General features: G+C 37.0%; 1 protein-coding gene across 4 annotated transcripts in view; it reads right to left on the reverse strand.

Moving 5' to 3' along the window:
• Positions 1-1,023: 1,023 nt before the first annotated feature.
• The window catches only part of LOC115215914 (heparan sulfate glucosamine 3-O-sulfotransferase 5-like), a 507,987-nt gene continuing 496,523 nt past the window's right edge, over positions 1,024-12,487 (reverse strand). For 2 of the 4 annotated variants that reach the window (XM_029785263.2, XM_036506064.1), the window contains one exon: positions 1,024-2,731. In XM_029785263.2, coding sequence (XP_029641123.1) covers positions 1,612-2,655 — 1,044 coding nt within the window. In that variant the 5' untranslated portion in view covers positions 2,656-2,731 and the 3' untranslated portion in view covers positions 1,024-1,611. Of the gene's footprint in view, positions 2,732-8,719; positions 8,908-12,487 lie in introns of those variants that run through there. The other 2 variants (XM_029785266.2, XM_036506065.1) reach the window with 2 other exon arrangements.

Here is a 12,487-nt window from a genome sequence, read left to right on the forward strand (position 1 = left end):
TAAGATTCAAAAGGTTGTTCATCATTTTTCCAATCTATGAAGAAATAACTAAATTAGCCCTGAAATTGTGCCGCCTGACTGGTACCCATGTGGCCTGACTAGCACCTGTGCCAGTGACATGTAAAAAGCACCATTTGAGTGTGGTCAATGCCAGTGTGGCCTGACTGGGTCCCTTGTGGCCTGACTAGCACCTGTGCTGGTGATATGTAAAAAGCACCATTCAAGCGTGGTCGATGCCAGTGCTGCCTGACTGGCTCCCATGCTGGTGACATGTAAAAAGCACCCACTACACTCTTGGAGTGGTTGGCATTAGGAAAGGCATCCAGCTGTAGAAACCTTGCCAGATCAAATTGGAGCCTGGTGCAGCCTCCTGGCTTGCCAGTCCTCAGACAAACCGTCCAACCCATGCCAGCATGAAAAGCAGACGTTAAACAATGATAATGATACAGTGTGGACTGAGATCCCTGTATGCAAATTAGGAGCTCCAGTTTTCTGTAGCTATTGTGATTTTTTAGTATATAAACAGAGTGACTGCCTGTTTCTCTGGAATTGATGAAATTGATGTAGACACCTTTGAAGAGATTGTGTAAGATTCAAAAATTGATTAAGGTTGTCCATCATTTTCTTCAGTCTATGGAGTAATAGCTAAATTAGCCCTATTTATATAGATACTATACAGGTTACATATATTGTATTATACATTTATACTGTGTGGATAGAGGTCTTTACTGACGGGTGTCTGATTGCAAGAAGGTTACAGTTAACCTAATAGCTTCTCCAATACTTCTCTGATAATGGATTTCATTGATTGATAGACAGACACACAGAAACCAACTTTGGTTGGATTACAGTTCTGTGTAACTTCTTTGTAGTAAGTCATTAATCACAAAAATTGTAATTTTTCTTTCTTACCATTTTCTTTCAATTATTTACAAAATTTATGGAGAGTAGAAAATATTTTTCACAAGGACAAGGAACAAATATTTAAAAAAATGGAAACATCAATTAGCAGAGTTGGCACTCTTTAAACGATTGTAAAATTTCATTTTATTTTATTTTATTCTGTATGGAAGGGTTGGATCTGAGGGTAGAGTAGGGAATAGTGGAGGGGGGTACATTGTATCTGGAGAAAAAAATATGAGACTTTTGTCATAAATTTTGGCTACAGAAAATCTGTATATATACATATATGTTTGTATTTATATATATGTAGGTATATACATGTGTTTATATGTAGGTATATATACATATATGTATTTATACATGTATAAGTGTATATATGTGAATATATATACATACACACACACGCACATACAAACATATGTGTTTTTTTTTAACAAAGACCATTCATAACATAATATCTGATATATTTCATAGAAATAAATCTTGATAACATTTGACCTTCAGAAAATATTTGAATAATCTATGCAAGATGATAGATTTTTTTATTATTTTATATAAACCTTTCAACATGAAATCCCATTGTTTTTTTTTTATGGTTTTGATTTTAGTGTAATATATATTTATATATATATGTGTATATATATATATATTTTATATGTATCTTGTCTTGGGGGTGGGTATATTTATAATATTCTTCAACCATTCTTTCTAATCATCACTTTTGTAGGTGTTTGTTACGTCAGTTTTATTAAGACAACATGGCCATGCAAACTTACGATTAATCATTTTGAACAAACGTTTGTTATACGGTTGAAAGAATGTTCGAAGATTATCTAAAATATGTGGGTCTACTTTGGCATGCCTGCGTCCTTTACCGCTAGACAAACACCTCTCAGTTGTTGTATTCCTCATACAATAGAAGCCACGTGTTGAATTAAAATAGAAATTATCTGCAGTGAATTTGTGTTCTAAATTCAAGAATGTTTCAACTTTACGAAGTTCGTGAAGTGGATTGTGCAGAAGAATGTCCCCATCAACAAAATGCATCTGTTCTATCGGGAATAATCGCAGCCATCTCAATAGATGTTTGCAATATATACTCGTGTCCACTGCTCGGTAGTCCGTGTCAACTTTACTAATCATAGGGTTCATTACAAGGTCTTTAAACTGGAAGCAAGTCTTATTCTCTGCCATTCGATTGTGGCACACCTGCGTATAATCCGATACGACACGGATCGTCGGGTCACGGAAGATAATCAAAAGTTTAATGGTTTGGTTCATTTTATAGATTCTTTCTGGAACCTTTTTAGTTATAAAATAAGCAGGTGTTTTTTCTATTGTGATTTCATCTTCGTAAGTGTATGGCATTTCTTTTCGATACCATTCTAAACCTTTTTTGTAATTGTGTTCTTTGTTGAAAAAGTGCATTTCGGACTTTGAGATTTGTATATTTGGATGGATTGACAGGAATTCCAGCAAAGCACGAGTACCACATTTCCTAACACCAATTATTATACAGTTTGGGTTTCTTTGAAGTAAGTTACCAGAATGATTTTTTCTTTCGGACTGTTCTTGAAGTAACCTGCGATATATACTCTGTGGGAAGCTGTGTCCAAGAGGATTGGTTCGTGTTGGAAGAATATTCATTATTCCTCTTTGATTGAAGATTAAAGACATGAAGAAATACTGGATGGCCAGAATGAACAGGCACACCCAATATCGTAAGTTCCTTGGCGGTGCCATCTTAAACATAAATCAGTCAGTAGATTCTTCATATAAAACAATGGTAAAATCCGAAATTGTTAATCTTGGTTTTTTTTCTCCGGATCTGAAAAATAAAGAGAAAAGAATAAATCTAATGAAAATATCAAAGAAGTAAGACAAAGAAAGAGGATTAAAAATTTAAAATGTCCAATTTGATATGAAATGTAAATGTTCCTGGCAGTTAATAGTTTACTGTGCTCAGGGCTGCTGCAAGTTTTCAGAGAATCATAAAAGATGGGGTAGAAAGCATCAATTAATTGCTAGTAGGGACACCATATTTTGTTTTGCAATCATAAATTACGACCAAATATATTATTTAGTTCTATATTTCAAAAATGAGGAATTATGTACATTATTTACATTTGACAGATATTTGTCCTCATCTTGTTTGTTGTTAACACTACGGGCATATGGCGTTGTGGTTAAGAGTGCAGGGTATTAACCCCAAGATTCTGAGTTCGATTCCAAGCAGTGACCTGAATAATAATGATAATAATAATATCGAAAAATACCTTAGGAATGAGAACACAGGTTCGAAATTTCCCCAAGACACCTGATGAAGGCTGTTGGGTATATCGGCCGAAACGTAGTGTTAACAACAAACAAGATGAGGACAAATATCCATCAAATGTAAATAATGTAAATAAAGTATATTATTGTTGTAAAACAAAATATGGCGTTCCTACCAGCAATTGATATGTTCATAGAGGTTGCCAGAAATGTGTTTAATATGTAAAATTGGTCTCTCCAATAATGCTACTCTGCTAAACCTAGTGAGCATTTAAGCAATGTATTCATGGATGATTAATGAGTTGGCTCTGGTGCAGAAGAAGAAGAAATAACAACTGAAATATCCATATATACCCATCATCTACTTTTTCTGTCTTCGATTGCATTGTTTACATTGGCACATTCGAATACGAAATGGTGCAACTTTCAGTGCTGGCTCTAAATTCTATAGAAAATCTCTAGAGATACACTTCAAAAACAAAATGGAAGCAATAAGTCTTGAACAGTAAAAGAGTCAGAAAGAGGAAAGGAGGCATAGGGAGGTCAGGAATAGTGTTGGGGAATTTCGAGAAGCCTAGAATTTGAAGGGTGCCATGTCCTGACAGCTAGCAATTGATGTGGGTAGTTCATTCCATACTTTGATTATTTTGAATGTCGATATAGGAGTAAAGCAGCAGTAGAATGCCCTAAGAAAATTAGTTTTAAAAATAATAAGGACTTATCGTATAGAGTAGCCAGGTGTATTACTGCTGACTGAAAGACTGACAAAAGAGGAGGACAAAAAGACAGCAATGATAGTCAAAGGAACATACGATGGTGAGTCAAAAAGTAATGCTATTTTGTTTAGGACAGGTATAATTACCAACACAGGTACATGTACCAAACATCAAAATGAAGCTGGTCCTCTCTGTGGATCACATTCCTACTTCTCAACATAGTCACCGTTTCTTTCAATAGCAATGTTCTACTTTCGAATGAGAGCATGTATCCCTACCCCATAAAATTCTGTTGACTGTTCTTTGAGCCACTTCTTCACTACAGTTTTCACTTCCTGGAATAATGTTTGCCTCTCAAACCCTCGTTCATGGGGCCAAAGAGATGATAGTGTGATGAGGAAGTGAAAACTATAGCAAAGAAGTGGCTCAAAGAACAATCAACAGAATTTTATGGGGCAAGGACACATGTTCTTATTCGAAGGTGGAACATTGCTATTGAGAGAAACAGCGACTATGTTGAGAAGTAGGGATGTGATCCACAGAGGGCCAGCTTCATTTTGATGTATGATGCATTTTCCTGTGTTAGTAATTATACCTGTCCTAAACAAAATGAAGCCTGGAGGGTATATCAACCAAAATGTTGTTAACAAACAAGATGAGGACAATTATCCGTCAAATGTAAATAATGCACATAATTCCTCATCTCTTAAATATAAAATTGAAATTAATTTATATCTTCTACTAGTTTTTCTCAGACTGTGGCCATGCTGGGGTGCCAACTTGAAGAGTTTCATTGAACAAACTGGCCCCAGTTCTTATTTTTGAAGTCTCGTATTTATTCTATCAGTTTCTTGCGGCACTGCTAAGTCACAGGGAGGAAAAAATTAAATTGCAGATTCTGAGTCTCAGGAGCAGAAAAAAATCTGAAGTCATGGGAGGATGTGGGTTTGGGAGTGGGTCAGGAGTTAAAACAAATGCATGTGGAAAGAAATAAATTGGTGGGAATGGTTTGTCAAACCCCCTACACATAAGCGCCAAAACATTCTTAATTGAGACTTCCCCCCACTAATTACAGAAAGAAAAAATCAAATAATAATTATTAGCAGCTCTCTCTCTCTTCAAAAGTGTGTGTATATATATATGTATGTGCATATGGGTATATATATATGTGTATGTATGTATGGGTATATATATATGTGTATGTATGTATGAGTGTATATATGAATGTATGTATGTGTATCTGTGTGTATGCACATTTGTATGTGTGCATGTCAAATATGTGTGTGTATATATATTTATATTTGTGTGTGTAAATCTAATATAATAAATGAGAAAACTAATATCTGTGTGTCAGTGTGTCACACTTAGACCCTCCATCTCTCACTATTCAATGACACTTCTACCATTCCTCATGATAGGGTGAGGGTAATAGTAGGCATAGAGACGGTGAGGGCAGTTGCAAAGACAGAGAGAGAGAGAGAGAGAGAGAAAAAGAAAAAGAGACAAAGAAATTTAAGGGAGAATTGATGTTGTTTTATTAAAAGTAGTAGTGTTGATGGTGGCAGTGAGAGTAATAATAAAAGAGAGAGAAAGAGTAAGTATGTGAGAGAAAGGAGATGTACAACTTTGATTAACTTTGACAGAAATTCCTGTGGCCAACTTACTGAACCTGAACCAACATACTGAACATTATCATTTTTGTTTTATTTTGCTTTCTTTAACACACACACACAAAATACACTTTAATTGAAATAACATTTCCCCCAAATTAAACATATCTAATACAATAAATGTGTATGTTATTGTGTCACACTTTTACAACTTTAATAAATCCTTTCTACTGGAAGCATAAGGCCTCAAATTTTGGGGGAAGGGAGTAAGTTGATTACATCGATCCCCAGTATGTAACTGGTACTAATATTATCGACCCCAAAAGGATGAAAGCCAAAATCGACCTTGGCGGAATTCAAACTCAAAACCTAATGGCAGACAAAATACCGCTAAACATTTTGCCCAGTGTTCTAATGATTCTGCCACCTCACCACCTTAATATAATATAATAATAAAATATGATATATGTAAATGTCAATGTGTCGCACTTTTTCAACTTTACGCCTAGAGGCTATATCCCAAGATATCATGCCATTTTGGGATCAGGCGGACTCCATGAGTAAATTAAAAACATTCTGGGCCGAATCCAGACCAACAATCCTGAAATTCTGGATTCCTAAGTTTTCGTTACTCTGATTGCTTTTGGCAATTTTTTAACGTAACTTTTTGTGAGAAATTTTTTTGTACAACAACAATTTTTATAATCTAAATGCTAACTCTGTGAGTAAATTAAAAACATTCCAGGCCGAATCCAGACCTGAAATCTTGAAATTTTGGATTCCTATTTTCAATAATGCGATTACTTTTGGCAATTAAAAAGAAAATATTTTTTTTTTTACATGATTTTTTGTGAGGAATATGATCATCATTGGGATATGACTGTGGAGGAAGCAATTGCAACAAATTCTTCAAAACAAGTCAGAGATCTGTTTGCAGATTTTCTCATTCGGGGTCAGTTGCTTTAAAGCTACATACTAGCTTAAAAGCGCCGATATGTGTGTGTGTGTATGTATATATACATACATACATACATACATACATATATATATATATATATATTTATATATATATATATATATATATATATAGCTATTATATATTCATATACACACATTTTATCTGAGAATGTAGATGCAGCTGTGCATGAAACATCTTGCAACATACAAAAAGGTGTGTATGCATATATATATACATACATATATGTATATATGTATATATATATAATGTGTATGCATATATAAACATGTACACATATGTGTGTATATATAAACATGTACATACATATATGTGTGTATATATATGTATATATATACATATATGTGTATATATATATGTATATATATACATATATGTGTGTATATATATGTATATATATATATATGTGCATATGTATATGTGTATATATGTATGTGTATATGCATATATATGTATATATATGTATGTGTATATATGTATATGTGTGTGCATGTGTGTGTGTGTGTTTGTATGTATATATACACATGTACATATACACGTGTATATGTATATATGTATACGTATGTATAAATATATATATATATATCTACTTACACACAAGTGTAATATTAAGGAACATTAAACAAAAAATACTACCAGAGTCCCACGAGATGTCACAGAATGAAGTGGGGGTGGGGAGCGGTCAAGCACAAATATAAAAAAAAGAATATAAGAATGGAAGGGGGCTCACAACCCTACTGTTTTGTTTTTTGTTTTTGTGTCAGAGGGCCGAGGGTGGGGTTTGTGGAGTGGAAATGGGGTAGAGGCTGAGATTAATGCTGCAGATGAAGCAGTGCAATGCAAATAGATGAAGATGAGATTGGTGATGATGATGGTGGTGGTGGTGGTGAAGAGGGGGATGAAGGTGATGGTGAGGATAATGAAACTAAAGAGGGTTTCCAAAAATTAACGATGCAATTATTTTCCTTCTGACAACAACAATATTTATCTGTCTGTCTGTCTGTCTACGCACCCATCCATTAACCTGTCATTACTTATTTTGAACCCTATTTAGTTTCATCATCATTATCATCATTACTGCCATCATTATCATGTCATTATCACCATCACCACCACCACCACCACCATTACAATCACTATCACCATCACTACTGCTATCATCATCATCACTATCATTATCACAATCACCATCATCATCATCACCATCATCATCATCACCATCATCATCATCATTCAATCCACCTCACTTGCATTGCACTGCATCTTCTGCAGAGTTAACCCCAGCCTCGACCTCCCACCCCCCACAACATTACCTCAACACCCCACCCCCATTCAAAGCCATCTGGCACAAAATAAAAATAAAAACCAAAAAGGGTAGGATTTTGGAACCCCACCCTGCTTTTTTTTTTGTGTGCTTCACCCCTACCTCCCTTCATTCAGTGATATCTCGTGGGATTCTGGCGGTTTTTCTTGTTTATTGATGCCTGTTTTGTAAATATCAAGCTTGTGTGTGTGTGTGTGTGTGTGTGTAGTTTATTTACAACATAGATGTTTCATCTGGAGATCAGCACAGCTGCATCCAGATTGTATAGAGTATAAAGAGGGTGTATATATATATATATATATATATATATATATATATATGAGCTGGCAGAAATGTAAGCATGCCGGACGAAATGCCTTGCGGTATTTTGTCTGCCGTTACTTTCTGAGTTCAAATTCTACCAAGGTCAACTTTGCCTTTCATCCTTTCGGGGTCGATTAAATAAGTACCAGTTATGCACTAGGGTCGATGTAATTGACTTAGTCCCTTTGTCTGTCCTTGTTTGCCCCCTCTATGTTTAGCCCCTTGTGGGCAATAAAGAATTATATATATATATATATATATATATATATATATACACAAATATAACTGACTGGCGCTATCTGTCTGTTTCTCTCTCTCTCTCTACTTTTCATTCTTACCTGACCTGGTATCTGTTTCTTTTTCTCACTTTGCTTATCACTCTCACAACTTTTCTCTCTCTCTCTCTCATACACATTACACATTCTGTCTCTCTTATGCATAGTCTGTCTCTCTCTCTCTCACTTTCTTTCACTCTACCTTTATCTTTCATAATAATACAAAAATATATAAAACCATAAAACAGCCACAACGAAAAGAAATAAAAAAACAAACCAACAAAATGAAACAAAAACACACAATAATATCATGCAACAATAACAACAATAACAAATACTCTTATCTGTGTCCCTAAGTATTTTCCCCACAGTAATCCAGTGTTTAGTTAGAACTCCAAAACACAGTCTTCAGCACACATCAACTTGCCTTGTCTGAGAGTCGACTCAACGTTCTGACTCTTGTGGCATTCTAGAAAAAAATCAGTTTCAATTTAAATTTTGAACTTTCAACTCTGTAAATATTTTATTATCTTGTTGTTGAAATGATTGGTGTTGTTGTTGTGGTGGTTCTCGTTATTGTGATACTCTTAACTACTTGTTAATGTTAATTGTTACTGCTATTCTAAATCACAAAATATTTCATTATCTCATTTCGGTGTCTATATCGCACTTCTGCCACCACCATCATTATCATCATCACCCCAAAACTTCCACCAACACCACCACAATTATCATTACCACCACCACCACCACCATCACCCCAAAACTGCCACCACCACCACCACCACCATCACCCCAAAACTGCCGCCACTACCACCACAATCACCACCACCACCAAAACCACCATCACCCCAAAACTGCCACCACCACCACAACCACCACCATCACCCCAAAACTGCCACCAACACCACCACAATCATCATTACCACCACCACCACCATGACTATTATCATCGTCGTCATTGCCACCACCCCAATGCTGCCACCACCACCACCATCACTAACACCACCACCATTGCCACCACTACCATCACTAACACCACCACGATCATTGCCAACACCACTACTCCAGTGCTGTCATCACCACCACCACCATCATCCTCATTGTCATTGACTACAAGCTGGCATAATCAATAGAGCTTAGGCAGAAATGCTTGGCATTATTTGTTCCAAATCTTTATGTTCTGGGTTCAAATCTTGCCGAGGTCATCTTTGTCTTTTATCCTTCTGGAGTCAACAAAATAAAGTACCTGTCAATCACTGGGGTCAATGTCATCAACTAACCCCATTCCCTCAAATTTCTACTCTCATGTCCTAAATTAGCCCCCAATATTTTTGTCATTATATTCCGTCATTGGTGCCATAGTTGCTGATGTTAGTGTTGTTTTAACATCAGCTCATCCCTGCTGAAGCTGACCTGTAATCAAAGACGTCCCAGCTATGACCATCACATTTATTTCCTGATCACATGGTTCTGGGTTTGGTCCCACTGTGGGACACCTTAGGCAAGTGTCTTCTACTGTAGCCCCCGGACCAACTGGAGCCTTGTGAGAGAATTTGGCAGATGCAAACTGAAAGAGGCCTGTTGAATGTGTGCATGTGCATGTATGCATCTGTCTGCACAACTGTTTACAACTGCACTTATCCAAATATCACAGAGCTGCAAGTGGTGCCACTGTTGTCATTTCATGTCAACAAACCATCCTCTGGCTCTATGTCTTTGAGGATGTGAAATAAGAAACCCCCTGTCTCCCCAAGGGCTAGAAAAACAGGTAAAGGTTAGCTACAGAGAGAGCACCTGGCTGTAAAACAGTGCCTCAGTAATATATTCATCAAACTCATGTTAGCCTAACACAGGGCTATAATAAAAGACATTTGGCCCAAGGTGCCACTCTGTTGGAAATGGCCCTGTAACAATATGGTTGGGAAAGTGAACTGTATGACCATACCATCATGCTTTTACTTCATTATTTAGATTTAAATGGGGATGGCCATGGGAAAAAAACTAAACAAAAATGAATACTTAGGACATTATTCAAAAGCTTCCTTTCTAATTGCTGATGAGGTAGGGTTGCAATTTGAATAAGATTTAGCTTCTATTTCTAGCAGGGTCCCTCATTGAGTTGTTACTGTCATTTTTACTTTTGTTGATATCGTTGTTCATAGTGTTGTTGTTGCTGTTGTTATGTTTATCTTTCTGTTGTTCAGACACAAATCATGTGAAATGTTCAAGTTGTCGTTTTATAAATTCTCAATTGTCTTTTAAAGTTCTACTTTCAACCTACTCATGACAATGGTGTAGGTGGTAGTGGTTGTGGTGGCACAGGTGAAAATGGTGGTGTTGACAGTGGTGATGTCGATGGGCTTGGTGATAGGGGTGATGTTGGTGGTAGTGGTGGTGGAGGTGGTAGTAGTACTGATTCTACTAGTAATGGAAGAAGTGATGATAGTGTTGACGGTAGTGGTGAAGGTGGTGATGTTCTTGATGGTGGTGGTGGTGGTGATAACTCAATGCTGTTGATAATTGTTACAGTTGTTGGTGTGGTAGTGCAACCCCAAAACAACCCTGATCAAACAACCTTTTAAACCCCAACCCAGAAACCCTTTCAGTTTTTGTTACATTTTATTCCTCCTCTCGTAGTAATCCTATATCCTTGTTTATCTGCAGACCACAGTGCATGCTCAGACATGCAATGTAAACTGCAGTGAATGCACCTTGATGGCCTGGACATGTATTCTTTTCTTTTCTACTCTAGGCACAAGGCCCGAAATCTTTGGGGGAGGCTGGGGGCCAGTCGATTAGATCCACCTCAGCACACAACTGGTACTTAATTTATCGACTTTGAAAGGCTGAAAAGCAAAGTTGACCTCAGCGGAATTTGAACTCAGAACATAGAGATGAAATACCGTGAAGCTTTTCGCCCAGCATGCTAACATTTCTGCCAGCTTGCTACCTTTTTTTTTTCACCCCACAAGGATGAAAGGCAAAGTTAACCTCAGCAGAATCTGAGTTCAAATTCTGCCAAAGTCAACTCTGCCTTTCATCCTTTCGGGGTCGATAAATTAAGTACCAGTTGTGTACTGGGGTTGATCTAATTGACTGACCCCTCTCCCCCAAAATTTCGGGCCTTGAGCCTAGACTAGAAAAGATCTGGACATGTATTATCTCCACTGTAAACCTGTTGTAGCTGTTTAGCCCTAGGTCGACCCAAATTGAGTACCCTTATGGTACACAGGGACTTGGTTGAGTCCCCTGTATGTCACCCACAAATCTCCTTCAGTTGAATCTTTTACTTGTTTCAGTCATTGGACTACAGCCATGCTGGAGCACTGCCTCGAAGGCTTCAATTGAACAAATTGCCCCCAGGGCTTATTTGCTTTTTTAAAGTCCAGCGCTTATTCAATTGGTCTCTTTTACTGAACTGCTAAGTTATGGGGGATGTCAAAAAACCAACACCGGTTGTCAAATAGCATGGGACAAACACAGACACATAAACACACATATCTACAATGGGATTCCACACAGTTTCTCTCTACTGAATTCCTCCAAATTCCTTCACAAGGCATGGGTCAGCCTTGGGCTATACTAGAAGACACTTGCCCAAAGTGCCATGCAATGGAACTGAACCTGAGACCACATGGTTGCAATGTGAGCTTCTTAATCCACATAACCACATCTCTACCTAGATGATAACCATTTGCTGCAATCTGATGTGCAGTGGTGACGTGCATGGAGTGTAATGCACCAGTCAGGACATAGTTGCATTCTTGCAATATCGTCCAGTCTATTTCTGTATGTCCACAGGATCCTGGTGGTAGACACAGTAGAGATGGGACAGGGTGGATTCAAGAGTGATGAAGGATGTCACTGTCAACAAACCCATAATATAGAAACTGCAGATTTTCAAATTCAGAAATCCAAATATGCCACACTAGTTGAACATTATACTGTGTGTTCTGGCATTCTATGTTTTGTTGATGCAGTTTAATCCCAGGTCAGACCTGATTCCAATTGTGACCATCCCATCTTTTTGTTATCTGTACAAAAACTAGGATTTCAATAATACGAAAGTGTCTTGTCCTAAGGCATTTTTTTTTTGCCTTGTA

This window comes from Octopus sinensis, linkage group LG9, assembly GCF_006345805.1.
Source record: "Octopus sinensis linkage group LG9, ASM634580v1, whole genome shotgun sequence".
NCBI lineage: Eukaryota > Metazoa > Mollusca > Cephalopoda > Octopoda > Octopodidae > Octopus > Octopus sinensis.